The sequence below is a fragment of the Exophiala viscosa genome, assembly GCF_022695815.1.
Source record: "Exophiala viscosa unplaced genomic scaffold EDD37scaffold_13, whole genome shotgun sequence".
Classification (NCBI taxonomy): Eukaryota; Fungi; Ascomycota; class Eurotiomycetes; order Chaetothyriales; family Herpotrichiellaceae; genus Exophiala; species Exophiala viscosa.
Window position 1 is genome coordinate 200,355 of NW_026944365.1, and position 15,715 is coordinate 216,069.

At 51.7% G+C, this 15,715-nt stretch overlaps 5 protein-coding genes across 5 annotated transcripts; 2 read left to right on the forward strand and 3 right to left on the reverse strand.

The window, feature by feature from the left end:
* Positions 1 to 295: 295 nt before the first annotated feature.
* Positions 296 to 1,658, reverse strand: EDD37DRAFT_172207 (ClpP/crotonase-like domain-containing protein). The gene is made up of 2 exons (XM_062809873.1): positions 1,085 to 1,658; positions 296 to 1,020 (listed from the first exon to the last, which is right to left on the reverse strand). Exons 1-2 carry the CDS (start codon positions 1,308 to 1,310, stop codon positions 431 to 433), a joined length of 816 nt encoding a protein of 271 aa, XP_062666154.1. The 5' UTR covers positions 1,311 to 1,658; the 3' UTR covers positions 296 to 430.
* EDD37DRAFT_171943 (acyl-CoA N-acyltransferase) lies at positions 1,332 to 3,187 on the forward strand. The gene is made up of 2 exons (XM_062809871.1): positions 1,332 to 2,610; positions 2,688 to 3,187. Exons 1-2 carry the CDS (start codon positions 1,654 to 1,656, stop codon positions 3,057 to 3,059), a joined length of 1,329 nt encoding a protein of 442 aa, XP_062666155.1. The 5' UTR covers positions 1,332 to 1,653; the 3' UTR covers positions 3,060 to 3,187.
* Positions 3,107 to 10,207, reverse strand: EDD37DRAFT_172205 (nonribosomal siderophore peptide synthase Sid2). Its single transcript, XM_062809872.1, has 2 exons — positions 9,261 to 10,207; positions 3,107 to 9,209 (listed from the first exon to the last, which is right to left on the reverse strand). Exons 1-2 carry the CDS (start codon positions 9,717 to 9,719, stop codon positions 3,315 to 3,317), a joined length of 6,354 nt encoding a protein of 2,117 aa, XP_062666156.1. The 5' UTR covers positions 9,720 to 10,207; the 3' UTR covers positions 3,107 to 3,314.
* A 207-nt stretch (positions 10,208 to 10,414) lies between these two features.
* Positions 10,415 to 13,041, forward strand: EDD37DRAFT_172228 (long-chain fatty-acid-CoA ligase). Its single transcript, XM_062809874.1, has 5 exons — positions 10,415 to 11,272; positions 11,318 to 11,597; positions 11,650 to 12,029; positions 12,084 to 12,413; positions 12,467 to 13,041. The coding sequence occupies exons 1-5, from the start codon at positions 10,888 to 10,890 to the stop codon at positions 12,823 to 12,825; spliced, it is 1,734 nt and encodes a 577-aa protein (XP_062666157.1). The 5' UTR covers positions 10,415 to 10,887; the 3' UTR covers positions 12,826 to 13,041.
* EDD37DRAFT_172243 (L-ornithine N5-oxygenase) lies at positions 12,947 to 14,657 on the reverse strand. The gene is made up of 2 exons (XM_062809875.1): positions 13,695 to 14,657; positions 12,947 to 13,642 (listed from the first exon to the last, which is right to left on the reverse strand). The coding sequence occupies exons 1-2, from the start codon at positions 14,474 to 14,476 to the stop codon at positions 13,039 to 13,041; spliced, it is 1,386 nt and encodes a 461-aa protein (XP_062666158.1). The 5' UTR covers positions 14,477 to 14,657; the 3' UTR covers positions 12,947 to 13,038.
* Positions 14,658 to 15,715: the final 1,058 nt, after the last annotated feature.

The window sequence follows — 15,715 nt, forward strand, 5'->3', positions numbered from 1 at the left end:
GACAGAGTGTATTGACGGAGATGTGGTATTTCAGGACTTTACCATACTGTACGGTCAGGTATGCCATACCGACATACTCCATACATTGTTTTACAACGACGTACCTTATCCACCATGCAAGACTGACTACCTGTACGAATATGGGGTTTGAAGGATCCATTCCACTCTCTGCAGCATCATTAATCTAATCTGATAAGATCAGAGTTTTCATGTTGCACCCAACAGTTTCCGTTCATCGGAGGCTAGACTGTATGCAGCATTTTATCGCATCTGATTAGATCATAATTCTCTCGTGTGGAAACGACCGACGTCGACGATCCCTCCGGCGTTTCTCACCGTTGCTTCATCGTTTCACTTGCACGACGCGCTAGACATATCCATCTGATTAGTTTAGATTAGATTTTTCTTTTCTTCGATGCCGTAAAGCCTCTCACAGCTTCGAATTCTGCCACTTCGGCGCTCGTTTCTCCACAAACGCCTGGATACCTTCACCAAAGTTGGACCCACGCATCAGGCGGGGATACCATCGATCCGCCAGCGTCGACACAGCTTCCTCCACACTACTCGCTTCCCAACTCAAGCGGATGCCCTCACGTCCAACGATGAGCGCATCAGGACTGTTTCTGCACATGTCTTGAGCAATTCGGACCGCGACATGGACGACATCTGCAGCAGACTCCACCACTCGACTGACAAGCCCCCAGTCTTGGAGCTCCTTGGCACTCGCATTCCTGCCAGTCAAGACGAGGTCGGTTGTGCGTTGCAGTCCGATGGTGCGTGTCAGTCGTGGTAGACACCCCGCCACGGGTACAATGCCTCGCTTGACTTCAGGAAGGGAAAATACCGCCGAAGAGCAAGCGATTACCATGTCACAGTTGGCGACCATCTCGAAGCCTCCACCCATGCATATACCGTTCACGGCTGCGATGATCGGCTTCTTGCCCCTTCGACGAGGCAGTCCAGCAAGACCTGGTGCGGACATGTCGTTGACGACACCGGCCTTGTTCATGTCGTTCCACTCTGTTCGTTTTGTCCCCGGTCAATTCTCGTTTCAAGGCAAGGCTTGGGCTGGAGGTGGGCTTACCCTGCAGATCGGCACCAGTGCAAAATGCTCGGCCAATGCTTGTGATGATACCGACCCATAGACTTTCATCTTGGTCGAAGAGTTCCCAAACCCTTTGGATCTCCTGGCTGGTAGCTTTGTCGATGCAGTTCAGCTTCTCGGGCCGGTTTAGTGTGACTTGAAGAATTCGCTCATCAGGAAATGAGACGCTGAAATGCCGAAAACGTTCCAACGTTCTCAAAGACATTGAAAGGTGGGTCCCTGATCTGTGACTTGGCCTGCTACGAGACCTTAGTGAGGAGGTTGCAGGATGTTGTGACTAGGCTGTCCAGCCGTCCCTCCCAAGCGTTCTTATACTTTTCCGATTAGTGTCTCCCGCAAGTTCACGTGCATTGAGCGTTGCTTGACGACATCCCCAGGTTAACGAAGCTGTCTTGCCTAGGAGTGCTACCCGCTTAGTGCTTGTTTCACCCGATCTTTCCCTCCGCATCGAGGAACTGTTCTCCCAAGCCTAGAACTGTGAATCGGCCATCATCTACAGGACCTTTTGAAAACTGTGAGATCACCATACTCACAGCACGTCTCTGAAAATGGTGTCCAAGGCTCAGAAGGCACACAAGTATCCGCTGGTAAAGCTACCGCATCCTTTTCTGACCGCATATGCTGTTCACGAGATTGGCCCATCAAGGCTCTCCCTGACACTGGATGGTCAGCCCTCATCTGGACGACAGCCAACCCAACCACTACACCACGACTCGCTGTCATGGCTGGAACTATCGCCTCCTCCCATGCAACAATCTCCGCCTCTCTCGAACAACAGTGCATGGGCAAGAGCACGTCGAAGTCCCCAGACCACGTTTGAATGGTCCGGCACCAATACACCTTCACTCGGCCAGACCTGGAACGTGATTCATGCAATCTACCTCGCCCACCCGAGCAACGAGTACTTCCGCCTGACTCTCTCGGGCCCAGGAGACCAGATCATTCGATCTGAATTGCTCGCTACAGGACTGGCAATTGACCATCCCAAACCATGGGGACCCAAAGACGACAAAACCGCGTCCCTCGACAAGCTTTTGATCCTACGAAGTTCATTCTGGCAAGGCGCCGGCTCCCCCTTGGGCCCTCGTCCAATATGGGTGGTCGGAGATGGTACAGATGGTCCTCTACGCCAACCACTAGCCCAATATCCCGCCATGCCCGAGATCTACCAAATCACCATGAAATTCCCGGATGAGGCAGTGTACACTCGCCACCCGATCCGTCGGCCCAAGCCACATCCACGCTCGATCGCGTATAGTCGGTACATCCCGGAGTTGGATGAACACTTCTCGCTCGAGGTGGTCGATTGGCAGGACCAGGAGCACTTGGCGCTGTTCAATAAATGGCAGAACGACCCACGAGTGGCACAGGGCTGGAACGAGACTGGAACACTGGACCAGCATCGCGAGTACCTTCGTAAACTGTGGTTCGATCCTCACGTCTTGTGCTTGTTCGGACGTTTCAATGATAACCGTTTCGCGTATTTTGAATTATACTGGGCAAAGGTATGATCCCCAACTCTCCTGCACCTCCTTACTCAGTCCTCGTCCTTCTGGCTGGCCTACATGCTAATGGAAAGCAGGAAGATCATTACGGCGCACACTACGACGCCGGAGACTACGATCGTGGCCGCCATTCCCTCGTCGGGGACGAATCGTTCCGAGGCGCCCGGCGAGTCAACGCCTGGTACTCCGGCTGTATTCACTATTGCTTCTTGGACGAGCCGCGCGTGGCGAACGTCGTGGGCGAACCAAAGGCGACGGGGGCTACTATCTTGTCCTACGAGCAGTCCCAGGGTCTGGCCATCGGAAAGTACGTTGACCTCGGCCACAAGCGTTCCGTGCATTCGATATGTAGTAAGGAGAAGTGGTTTCAATTGTGTCCGTTGTTCTGGGATGGAAGAGATCGGCCACTCGAGTCGTCTGATAGAGCGGCTTGGAATGCGAAGCTCTAGGTGAACAGCAATGTCGGGGTACTTAGAATCAATCATCAAGATACAAAGTAGAAACCCCTATTTGCTGTGCAGCGACAAAGCATTATCGTGCCGGTTCAAGTAAGCACTCGCAAATCATGCGATATGTATTGGTGAGATTTGAGATATGGAACGAAATCTGCATGCAATTTCATGTATACTGGATATTTGCTGTATGTTTGTCAGCACGTCTAAGCGATGGTGCCACAGAATAGCGCTTTCATTTCGGCGTAGACATTACGCATCTGCCGACGCCTCCTGTCCGCCTGTACTTGCAACTTCAACTTCCTCACCGTTTTGATTCCCAAGCACTTTCAGTGTTTTGTCCGACCGGCCAGCTGCCAAGTCTTCGACAGTAGCAGCCAACTCATCAAGGATCTCGTGCACGAAGGCAGCCTTCCTCTCACTCCCGACCACTCCAACGTGCGTTTGCCCATCTCGAACAAGCGACACAAGCTTTATCGGATGCGCAGCATCTCCATGTGGATTCGATATATCCACCTTGCAAGTCCCTCCGGCAAAAGGCATGGTGTCAAAGTCTTCCCAGTCCTGGTGATGAACAATGGAGTCAAAGAACCGTGCCTCGCCCGGCCACTGTGTGCAGTGCTTGGAAATCTTTTCGAACCCGAGGAAGTCATGTGCCGCGGATCGGGCCACCTGCTCCTGGACGAAGTGCAACAGGTCCGCTGCTGTCCAGAGCTCCTCGAACTGGACTCTCACAGGTGCGATCTGGTAACATGGGCCTTGGACATTTTCTACGTTTGCGAGATCAATGAGGCGGCCTGAGGTGACGCTGCCAAATGTCACATCTGGGGTTTGGAGACGGCGCGCCAACACAAGTGCCCAGGCTGCAAGCAATAAGCTCGCTGTGGTGATCTCTTTGGGCCGCTGAGAGATATCGACTGGTTTTGTCTCGAACATGGACTTGTCCCCGGGGTCTCCTGAGCCTTCTTCATGAATCGACAATGATGAGTTGCCTAGGAGCTCGCGCCAATACTTGATAGCTTCCTTCTGAATGTGGACGTTACTAATGCGTGCCATGTACGAGGAAAATGGCTCAGAAGTGACAATGTTGCCTCCAGTGTACAAGGTACTGAGATCCCGGAGCAGCGCAGGCAGAGAGACACCGTCGTATTGAGCATGGGACAAGCGTACAATCAGGCAGTTTCGATCATCTTTACCTACGACGTAGAACATTTTGAGGAAAGACGAGCCCAGGTGGAAACTCGATTCTATGTCCGTTGTGCATAGCTCGGCAACATATTGTTCGATTCCTGCGTCAGCCTGTTTCATGACCACAGGAGAATGCAGTGCATCCACGACAACTTGAATGAATGAAGATTCGTGCTCGATGAAAACGGTGCGCAGGATGTCGTGCGACCTGACAAGCTCATTGCAGGCGCGAAGCAACCGCTCTGAGTCGATGTTTTTCTCGAAGTACAACATGGTGTATTGTACAGAAGTTCGGGGTTCTTGAATGGTGGCCGTGACATCCAGTGCTTGGGAATCTGTCACAGGAAGAACGTCTTGAATAGTCCATTCGGGTCGACCCAACCTTGGAAGGACAACTGTGGAAAGGAACGTTTCTGTTTCGGGAAGAGCAAGCGTCGAAAAAGGCTTGTAAGGCTGAGCCCTCTGGTCCGACACTTGGTCAAGTCTCAATACCTTGGCGGCATCACGGAGACGCATGTTCTGGAACACATCCGCTACTGTCAGCACGTGCCCTTGCAGACGAAGATCCGACACCAATTTCATTGCCAGGACGGAGTCGCCACCGAGTCGGAAGAAGTTGTCGTCAAGGTCAACCTTCTCCGGAGTAGTCTTGAGTATCTTCGCCCACGATGACCGCAGTATTCGCTCGGTTTTTGTCAGATCCGTTTTTGCTGAGACTCTCGCCCATATAGCCTCCAGGTTTTCTCGAAGTTGGATAAGCACGTCCCGAGGAATCCTGGAGGCTAGTTGATTCAGTGAGTCGTGGTCGATTTGTTTGGCCGTGGAGGGGAGCTCGTCAACCACAACATACGCAAAAGGGACCATATATGGTGGGAGACTGTCTTGAAGGGCTCTGTTGAGGTCTTTAAGTGCTGTGGCAAGGCTGAGAGAGATCTTTGCACAGATCGTCGTCTGACATTTTTGCGGGATTGAATGATTGGAAATGATGTCGTAGCTCTTGGGCATGAGGTCAATACCATCTTCCAGCAAGGACTGCTGCTCTATGAAGGCAACCAGCATCGGCTCTGATTGTTGCTGACCTGCTTGCGAGCCAGACTGGAGTACAGCTGCAGCGGCACGAAGTCCTGGCGGGACATGCGCCCTGAAATGGGCTTCGACCTCTGCGATGTTCACTGCATGCCCGTGGACAGGAGCAAAATCCTCCTTTCGGCCAACGAATTTCAAGCTGCCATCTTCTTGTAATCGAACCAGATCGATTGTAGGCTGCACCTTTCCTCTTCGGCCAACATAGCTGGAACATCCAGCCACGAGCCAGGCTGGAGCTACACCAGTCTCGCCTACAAGAACATCCCCCTCGAGCCAGAGCTCGCCCACACAGCCGATAGGCGATAGCAGGGCTGAATCATGAGGATTACAGACCCAAGGGATCACTGCTCGAGGATATGTGAATCCTGGCTCAACCTGATCGCCCGCTCGAAGTCTTTTGGAAGGCTCCTGGAAAGACAATGGTGCTGTTTGGTTCCATTGCCAGATCTGATCCAGCTCCGCGTCGGGTAGAAAACTTATCTCGTGGAGCTGTCTCGAGGGATAATTCGTCAATTGCACACAAGCGGCTTCGAGCTGACCAAGAACTCTTTTCATTTGCGCGGTACTGATCACACTGCTGTCGAAACTTGCGCAGATCCTGAAACCATCTTTACGACTACCACAGCCGAGCATCAGCGGGTACGGATTGAAATGTAGTGCTTCACGTACGACGTCTCCTTGGTCGAAGCCGAGTTCGCCCCCAGTGTATTCTGGTTCTGGCTGGATGACTAAGCCTGTGCGAGCCTCGATGGCACGTTGAGCGTCACTGCTGACTTTTCTGATGTTCTGAACTCCATAATGCTGATAAGGTATGCGAGTCAACATGTCTTGTTGGATGGTTTGTAGATACGATTCCACGGTGCGCTTGCGGTCGATACGTATTCGGATTGGCATTGTTGCAATCAATGGGCCTTCGATGGCTTCGATTCCTGCTAATGGAATGTCTCGTCCTGTGAGTGTCTCAATCAGCACGACATCGTCGCTTGCCGTGTACTGTGATGCAACGAGAGCCCATGCACCACGAATCAGGGTTGCTAGGGTGAAGGGCGACCGGGCGCTTGAGTCGATGTGCACTTGATGGTCAATTATTGCATCGGCTGTTGGCAGGTAGTCCCGAGACGGTGTGTGCGGGAATTGAGGGCCGACAGCACCTTCGAGCTCTCGTTTCCAGAATTGTTGGATGGAAGTCTCGTCGATCTCACGCAAATATCTGACGAGATGCCTCATTTGTGTCCCTGGGTTAATGTGCTGACCTTCCAAGGCGTTCGCGACCTTTTCGAGTATCAGGGGCTCCGACCACCCATCGTAGACTACGTGGTGGATGGTCCAGACCATGTAGCGTTTGCAATCACCTGGACAGGTGACAATGGCATACCGAGCTAGTCTCTGCCCAAGGTCCATCTTCTCATTCTTGTCTTTTTCGAGGTATTGTTTCAAGTCAGTGGATTTCCTCCAGGTGATGTTTTCTTTCAATACGACTTGCCAAAGCCTAGAGCCTGATTGAACAAGACGAGTGCGTAGGATCGGGCTCGCTGCTACAACTTCCTCCCATGCTTTCCTCCAAGTAGCCACACCAACATCTGCCGGAATGCAGGCGACCCTCTGAGCAATGTACGGCGTAGCTGACTTCAGTGAGAAGGTGAACAGCCCCTCCTGCGTAGGTGTGCAAGGATATATGTCTTCGACGGCCTTGCAATCTGTTCCACAAATCTCTGCAGCCTCGAGACAGGCACTTTCGATAGTTCGTGGGACCATAGAGAAAGCTGGCGTTTCCGTCGGTGCTTGTGATTTACACGACCGGACAACTTCAGCCATCGCCGAGAGTTTTGGGTGAAGAAATGCGTCAGTGACGGTGAGGTCGAGGCCCTGATCTCTACAGACGGACACAAGTCTCATCGCCATCAAAGAGTCGCCACCTAGTGCAAAGAAACTGTCATCCGGCAGGATATTATCAACATCAAGTCTCAAAGTCTGACTCCATGCCACCCGCAAGCGTTGTCCGAGGTCACCTAGTTCACGAGCGGTCCCACTACCTGCATCGTGGTCAAGCTGCCGCAAGTCAATAGTAGAGGCAAACTGTCTGAGTTGTTTGCGATCAGTCTTGCCTGATATTAACACAGGTATGTGGTTGATTGGTACATATGCGCTTGGCACCATGTACCTGGGCAGGACTTTTGCTAGGTCTGCATCGGCCCGTGACAGGACACCCTGAAGCTCGCTATCAGGCTGTACTAATTGCATATCAGGGCTTCCTTGTTGGTGTGGTGACCGAGAGGCGATAAATGCTACCAAAGTAGGCTGACCTCCAGAGCCGGAGGGTACTACCACCTCTGCAACGACACTGGTTGCAGGAGGCAAGAGGACCTTGAGCTGATACTCGATCTCGCCAAGTTCAACACGCTGTCCACGTAGCTTGACTTGGGTGTCTTTGCGTCCAACAAAGACGATTCCTCCTGAGCCGTCAGGATCATATCTACCCAAATCGCCGGTTTTGTACAGACGCCCTGTACGTCCACCATACGTTTTGTGACCGGCTTTGAGCCAGGACGGATCTTCGATGAAAGCAGCTGCGGTTTTGGCAGGGTCGTTGAGATAGCCTTGTCCAACAATTGGTCCCTCGACAAGCAGTTCACCCACAGCACCGACTGGCATCAAGTTTTCGTGATCATCGGGGTCGACGATCCACATCGCCGCTCCTGTCCCTTTCCCAATGGAGATGTAGTCTCTGCCAGTAGCAGCGCTGCTGTTCACCGTACATCCGATCGTGCATTCGCAGGGTCCGTAGCCGATGACGATCCTGGTATCTCGACCCCAGCATGTTACGTCTCTCGCCGTGACTGCTTCTCCTCCAAGACCCAGCATGCTGAGTGATGCAATAACGGGAGCATCCAAAATCCGCGCCACTGAAGGAGTAAGGCCTGCGTAGTTGACCTGCATCCTTCGCATCACCCCATTAATGTCATTCATTCGATCCTCGTCGGAAGGTATGCAGAGGCAACCGCCTTGTGCAAGAGTACAAAGCATGCTATCGATGCTGACGTCGAAAGCGTACGACGCAAAATCGAGGACTCTGGACTGCTCTGTATAGCCAACCGCCTCCGCTCGAGGGATGGCACTACTTGTGTAGGTTTCGTGAGAGATCATAACTCCTTTAGGGACGCCCGTGCTTCCAGACGTAAAGATAATGTACATAAGAGCTGATGATGGAACCGGTAGTAACTTTTGACCATCTTGCAGTATTGTGAGGTCGTTGAACGTGTCTTCTTCTACGACGACATGCTTGGCCCCAGGCAGGATCGACATTGATAGGTCGTGTTGTAGCCGCGACGATAACATCGTTTTTGCGCCCACCTGAGACGCGATGTTCTGCAGGCGGGCAAGCGGAAGGGTTGGGTCAAGGAGCACAAATGTTGCTCCCACCCTCATCACCGCCAGCATCGCGACGATCGTCCATCTTGATTTCTCAAAACAAACCGGCAGGACGTCATGTAGTCGGACACCTGTCTCTATGAGTGCGTGTGCCAAGATCATGGAATACTGTTCGATATATGCGTACGTCAGGTCACCGTCCCATGAAGAGATTGCGACCTTATCTGGACATTGTCGAGCTCGTTTGGAGATTAGTTCGTGCATGCAGAAACCATGGAAAGGAGGGAGTTGTTGATTCCACTCCCAGATCTTATCCAGATCATGTGTGGTCGGCTGAATGCAATCCTCGATGGTCGCGCCCGGTCTTGCGATGGTCAGCCTGATAGTGTCGACTAGTGTCTCAATATGCCTTGTCACTGTATACTGAAGCATATTATCTGTGTACCACACAGGACGAACCACGAGATGGCCATCCTGAAAAGACAACTCGAGGTGCAGTACTCCCTATACACAACACGGTCAGAGATGCCCTTCCAAAGTGGACTTTCTGCTTACTTCATCTCTTGCTTCGCCTAAAGTCCGTGTTAGGGGACCCGTGCTCAGGAGGAGTGATACGGGACTGGAAACATCTGCTTCGTGTGTTGCCGTGACCTTGGGGAGGGATTGGGAGATAGCTGCAGCAATCTGCCCAACATTTCTTGATGGTTCTGCTGCAATTTCACTCCTTGACAACTGCGTCTGTGGTAGTCCAGGTAGAACACCATTTGTTGGGCTCCTATAAGTCCATTCGAAAGAGACCTGATCGCGATCCTGAGTGCGGCTAAGCACGAGGAGCCAGGATAAGAGTATGATCTCGTCCTTCATGCCTGTCGGAGTGGTGGTCTCATTGGATGCAAGCCCAACGACCTTGAATCCGAGGCAATGGTCGTGACCAGGCCCGTCGTTGGGTCCTCCATTGAGCCATGCATCTTTTGGACAATAGTCATTATGTGACGAATCCTGGATAGAGCCCATTGTGCTTCATTCCAGATTTGCTGCTCGAAGTGAAGCTGCAGGTGCCCAGACTGGTGGGAGCAGTCGCACCTCGACTTGCCCTAGTGCACTTGAAGCTTGCGAGATCAACTGTGTCTTGGGTGATATGCCATGCACACGGAATTCAGCCAGCCAGTATTATGTCAGCAGGCCACTTGCCCTTGATCACGGCAGGTGCAACAAGTACATCATGAGCACCGTACGGGTCTAGTCCTCGTCGGACAAAACCGATCAACGTGGCACATTTTGTTACGTCCCACACTCGACTGGAAATTACGGTGGAAGAGGGTCCAGCGGTTTTTCGCGTAAGCTCCGATCTTTGCACACGTTGGTTAGCGTCAGAACGTCTTGTGGGAGATGATCAGCAGAGTCCATTGCAGGACCAAGACATGAAAACTTTGGCCCTGCAGGATTAGCAAGGGCGACACGAGGGCCGGAAGAAGGTGGAACATCTTTTCAGCAGTTCAGCATCAGGGAGAAGTCACCCAACAAAGTGTCCAAAATGGAAGACCAACTGCCGGAGAAGACCGTGGGAGTCGCCGATGGAGTCGATACGACTTTCCAATGTAAAGACAGGCGAATTTGGATGCGAGCTTTACAGGACCAGATTGTCAGCCATTTCAAAATTACTAGTGTGTTTCGGCCCAGAAAACGGGATACTCTTGGTGATTCATCCTTGACACCATCCATATGAAAAGTCACCAAGTGGAGCAAACTTCTACGACGTGCTCGCAAACAATGCTTTGTCTCCCTGAAACGTCATTCCAGCCGGAAAAGCGCCTGCCTCGCTTCCGCAAGTATTGGCAGCCCGGTACTCATGCAGGGAATGCACAGGACTGGACTACCCACGTGTGGTGTGCGCTTATGCGAACGCAATCATGTCGGGCCCCAACCTTTGCTGCAATGGAATCACGTGCTGCCGAGGTCGGTGCGAAATCTTTCACTCAGGAATCGATACTCCCATCTGGGTTCCAGATCTGGAAGGCTACTATGAATATTCACGCCTAGCCTTGCCGAGTCACACAGTATCAAAGACAGCAACTCTGGCTGTCGGCGTGTTGTAGCGTACCAGCATGAGATATACGGAAACCTCTGGCCTTGCAAGGGAGAAGGATTACCTAAACCTTGATACCACAACTTACGTCCAGTCATGGCGTTGGCGAGCACAGAACCAACATTGTCCCAATCACGGCCACCATCAATCGTCCATGGGAGCACGGAAACGCCTTTACTTGATCTTACGCTTGGAGAGCTACTCGACCTCCAATGCAGGCGGTACGCGAGCAGAGAATGCTTGATAGTACCATGGACTGGCGCGAGGTGGACGTACGGCCATCTCAGAAAAGAAAGCAACAGGATCGCGAAGGCGTTACTTCGTCGCGGCATCCGATCTGGAGACAGAATCGCCATCATGGCTGGCAATTGTGAGCAATACGTGTCTGTCTTCTTCGCCGCCATGCGGATCGGTTGCATCTTGGTCATATTCAACAACACCTACACTTCTCCCGAAGCACAATATGCCCTAAGGTTTACAGGTACGTTCGATCCACAAGCAAAAAAGCTGAGTCTGACCAGAATAGAATGTAGGCTTCTCTTCACTACTCCTCGGATCGGTCATTGTGACAACAGACCACTGTTGGACGAGTTGCGGAAGACGCCTGGGACCGTTGAGGAGATCATCATTCTTCGAGGCCATGCAGGACAATACACCTCGTATGCGAGCCTCGCAGAGCATGGGGCTTGTGAACCAGACGAGGTGCTTGCCGAATGCGCCAATACTTTCGGTACTTACGACGTTTGCAACCTTCAATTCACCAGCGGGACGACAGGACATCCGAAAGCTGCGATGCTGACTCATCAGTAAACCCTCCTGTGTGCTTCAGCTTCGTGGACCATGCTGACACAGGTCTAGCTCTCTTGTCAATAACAGCAGATTCATAGGCGATCGACTGGGTTTCACCGAAGACGACGTATTATGTTGTCCCCCCCCTTTGTTTCATTGCTTCGGTTTGGTCCTCGGGTTGCTGGCTGTAATATCTCATGGTGGCAAAGTCATCTACCCTGCTGAGACATTCAACGCGGCCGCTTGTATGAGAGCCATTCACGAGGAACAATGTACAGCTTTGCACGGTGTTCCAGCCATGTTTGATTCAGTCTTCAGTCTCCCACGTCCCGATGATTTTGATTGTCATCGCCTGCGAACTGGAATTATTGCTGGAGCACCCGTTCCTCAGTACCTGATGAAATTGCTATTCAGTGACCTCGGAATGACAGAATTTACGAGTAGTTACGGTAAGTCTCCCTACCTCGAGATGCTATCGACGTGTATCTGATGGGCTGGAGTAGGGTTGACCGAGGCTTCTCCCACATGCTTCAACGCAATGTACAGTGATCCTATCGACCTGAAACTCTCGACAGTGGGTCAGGTCATGCCACACGCTCATGCCAAGATTGTCGACAGAGATGGTAAGATCGTACCTATTGGGGAGCGAGGAGAGCTTTGCATCGCCGGCTATCAATTACAGCGAGGATACTGGAAGAACCCCGACAAGACTTCCGAAGTCATGATTCGTGACGAGACCGGCGTCTTATGGTTGCACACGGGAGACGAAGCAGTCTTTCACGAAGACAAGACATGCACCATCACCGGTCGATTCAAAGACATCATCATTCGTGGTAAGTGCTTTTGGGGATCCAAACAAGCCGCGGCGCTGATCTTACACTCTTAGGCGGAGAGAACATTTACCCTCTCGAGGTCGAAGAGAGGCTGACTCAACACGAGGCCATTGAAAGGGCGATTGTGGTCGGCGCGAAGCATCGTCGATTAGGAGAAGTCGTGGTTGCATTTCTGCAAGGTGTTTCTCGGACGTCTCGAGGAACAGTAGCTACTCTCAGCGATGATGAGGTTCGCGAATGGGTGAAGATGAGACTGGGCAGGCACAAAGCCCCTGCACATGTATTCTGGTTTGGCAGGGGTGGTATTCCGGAATACAGTGCTGTGCCATTGACGGGAAGTGGGAAGGTGAGGAAGTACGAGCTTGCCCGAGTAGCGGAGCAGATCCTTGAGGGTGCTAAGCCGAAGCTATAGGATAGCGCTGGCCTCCACAAGAGTATCATACTCTGTGGGTCAGATCTGCGAATAGCAGCTAAGAGACTGTACGTTGGAAGACATTCAGCAAATCTAAAAGGTGATTCCACGTATATATGGTACTATGGCACTTCTACGGCTGAGCCTTACATCCGTCCACCTTTCCCCATGCCTGAGGTGACACCTTCTATAGCTCTGAACCGCTTTCATCGCTCATAGCCTGGCAGTCCTCGCTTCCGGTGATGGCTCACTCGATCGACACCTTTGCCGAATAATGGACTCGGCAATGCGTCGGCTTCTTTCCGCAAGGATAGGATACAAAGCCTCATCATCGTCAGAATCACCAAGAGATCCTTGTAACCACAAGCCGCAGCCCTCCACAAGCAGGCCAGACCGGAAGTTGACCTGATAGTCTCGATCAACACTTATGCGATGACCATCAATCAAAGTGGAGAGTTGCCTCATGATCCGTTCGTGACCATTTTTGTCGTAGCCAGTAGCCGCGATGACAAGGTCGAAAAGCCCAGAGTAACCACCGTCGCCATTGAGGCACTTCAAGGACAAGGCAGCCTGTCCGTCAGTAGCCCGCTGCGCCATCTCTACTCGATGGCCGAACTTGATCTGATATTGCCATTTCGACGGGTTTGCCTGTTTGACACTTTGTTGATATTGCAGATCGTACAAGTCCTTCAACAAGGCATCGTCGATTGCGTTGCTGGAGGCTGGGGCTCCTACTCCGTCCACGGCCTGTAGCCTCAACTCTGGTGGCAGTAATTGTTCCGCCCTGGTGGTTGGCCGCCTCACGACATCCATAATACTAAATCATTGTCAGCATTGAGAGTAGCTGCTACTGGATTGGACAAACGTACAAGGGAGTGCTATCTGATCTTCGAAGAACTGGACTTTGGGTGAACCAAATGGCCTGCTGGTCTCCTCGTATACTCTGCAGGTACTCGAATACTTCCGCAGCCGATTGGCCGTCACCAACTATCGCGATGCGGGCTTTTCCGGCCGTTTTTCTCAAAGTTGACAAAATGGCTTCCCTGGAGTCTGTGGAATGAGCGAGGTTGGGATTGATGTTTGCTTGGGATAGAATGGCAGGTATTTGTGGCTGAGGCTCCATTGAACATATGACCTGATTTGTCACCAGCTCATTCTGCTTTCCAGTGGCCGCATCCGAAACCAATACCCTCCAGCACGAAACTGTGCCCGTCGCGTCGGTCACCGGCGTTATGCTGCTCACTTGTTTTTGAAAAGCGGTTCGTACTTTAAGTCGATCTGCGCACCATCTTAGATAATCCGAAAAGATTTCTCTGGACGGTGTGAGATGACCACTGTTGCAGTAGAGTACGAGACGATTCGTTGCGTGAAGATAGTTGATGAATGTGAATTCGGAGCGCGGGTTTTCGGAAGTGATCAAGTCATTCAGGAACGAAGTCTTCAGACGTGAAGCTGGTACATCTGGACAAGGCTTCCATGACGACTGGGGTTGGGAGTCCAGAAATAACGTGTGATCCAGTGATTGTCTTTCATGCAAGGCGATAGCAACCGCAAGAGCTGAGACCCCAAAACCGATGCAGACCAGGTCCAGTGGTTCAGAATCTGAGTGCATGGCAACGTTGTGAATCGCCGGCTCTGCGTTGAGTGCCATCGCACGTACATCGACTATGCAGGAAGTCCTGTGCTACAATGTTGGCTTTGATGATCACGCTGATGTAAAATGAGCCACCTTCCAATGGAAAAACTCATTGCAGGTCGCAACCACTGTCATGGTTCTCATGTGGCTGTCGTGTCCGCTATGTGCGGTCCAGGTACACTCTAGCAGGCCCAGGGCACCACAGTATTGCCGTGCAACGTGATGACGATCTTCGATTCCGTACAATTGGGTCCGTTGATACGGTACGAACAAATCACTGGTCGTATTGGTATTGAATGCAGCACGATGAAATGACGGCGGACTGGCTTGGCGCTTCTAATCGGCGGATCAGATAAAAAAAAGGAACATCTGATAACTTAATTCTTACCACGCCAAAACTGCGCCAAGTCCCCCTTAAGAAGCGCAGAGGAGACTCTTTGAACGCAGGGCGATTTCCACCGTTTCTCTTCGCTGCAACTAACTGCAAACAGGATCAATCTCCGCCCTGTTTGGGTCACAAACCTCTGCAAACTTTTCATCTGATAAGATAATCTCCAATCGGGGTTCACGTTCACCCAGCATGCCCCTCGGTGCCAGGTGTTTAGTTCCACCATGGCTCTCATCATCTGCACAAGCATCTTTTTGATCAAATTTCCAAGCCGCGAAGCAAATGCCAAGCTCTGACTGACCAAAAGGAGCGGACAAAACGATTCACGATGGATGAGAGCTGCGATATCGGAGTATGTGCCTGAGCGCCTGAGATTCCTCTCAGTTTGGCCGAGATACTTGGACTTTGCTGAAATCTTCATGCGAATCCTTTTGTCTGTGAGTTCGATATCGTACACTTCTTGCACCTTTATGGCTACGACTCGTTCGACGGCTTGCTTCTAACTATTGGGGGACTAAGACGTTGTAACTTGCTGCTTTAGTGGTGGAAATCGAATATGTCTCTTTTCTACACCCCTTTATGTGTTACTAAGTATTGGCTTGAGGATTTTTCACTCTCGGTATCGTTGGTCAAGCGCCCAGCAGGCTGGACACGAGCTTGGACAACGAGCAATCCCATGTCTAGCAGCTGTTTTTTTGAATTCCTGCCGTGCAGATACCACTGATCTAGCCACGACCACTTCTTCAATGGCAGACAGACCAGCTCAAAAATGTCCCGATATCCAACAACTCTGTACAAGCATCGATATTCTCGGCTTTGCCTTACCCTGTAGTGGCTTGTACGAGCTACCACTAATGCTACTGCCA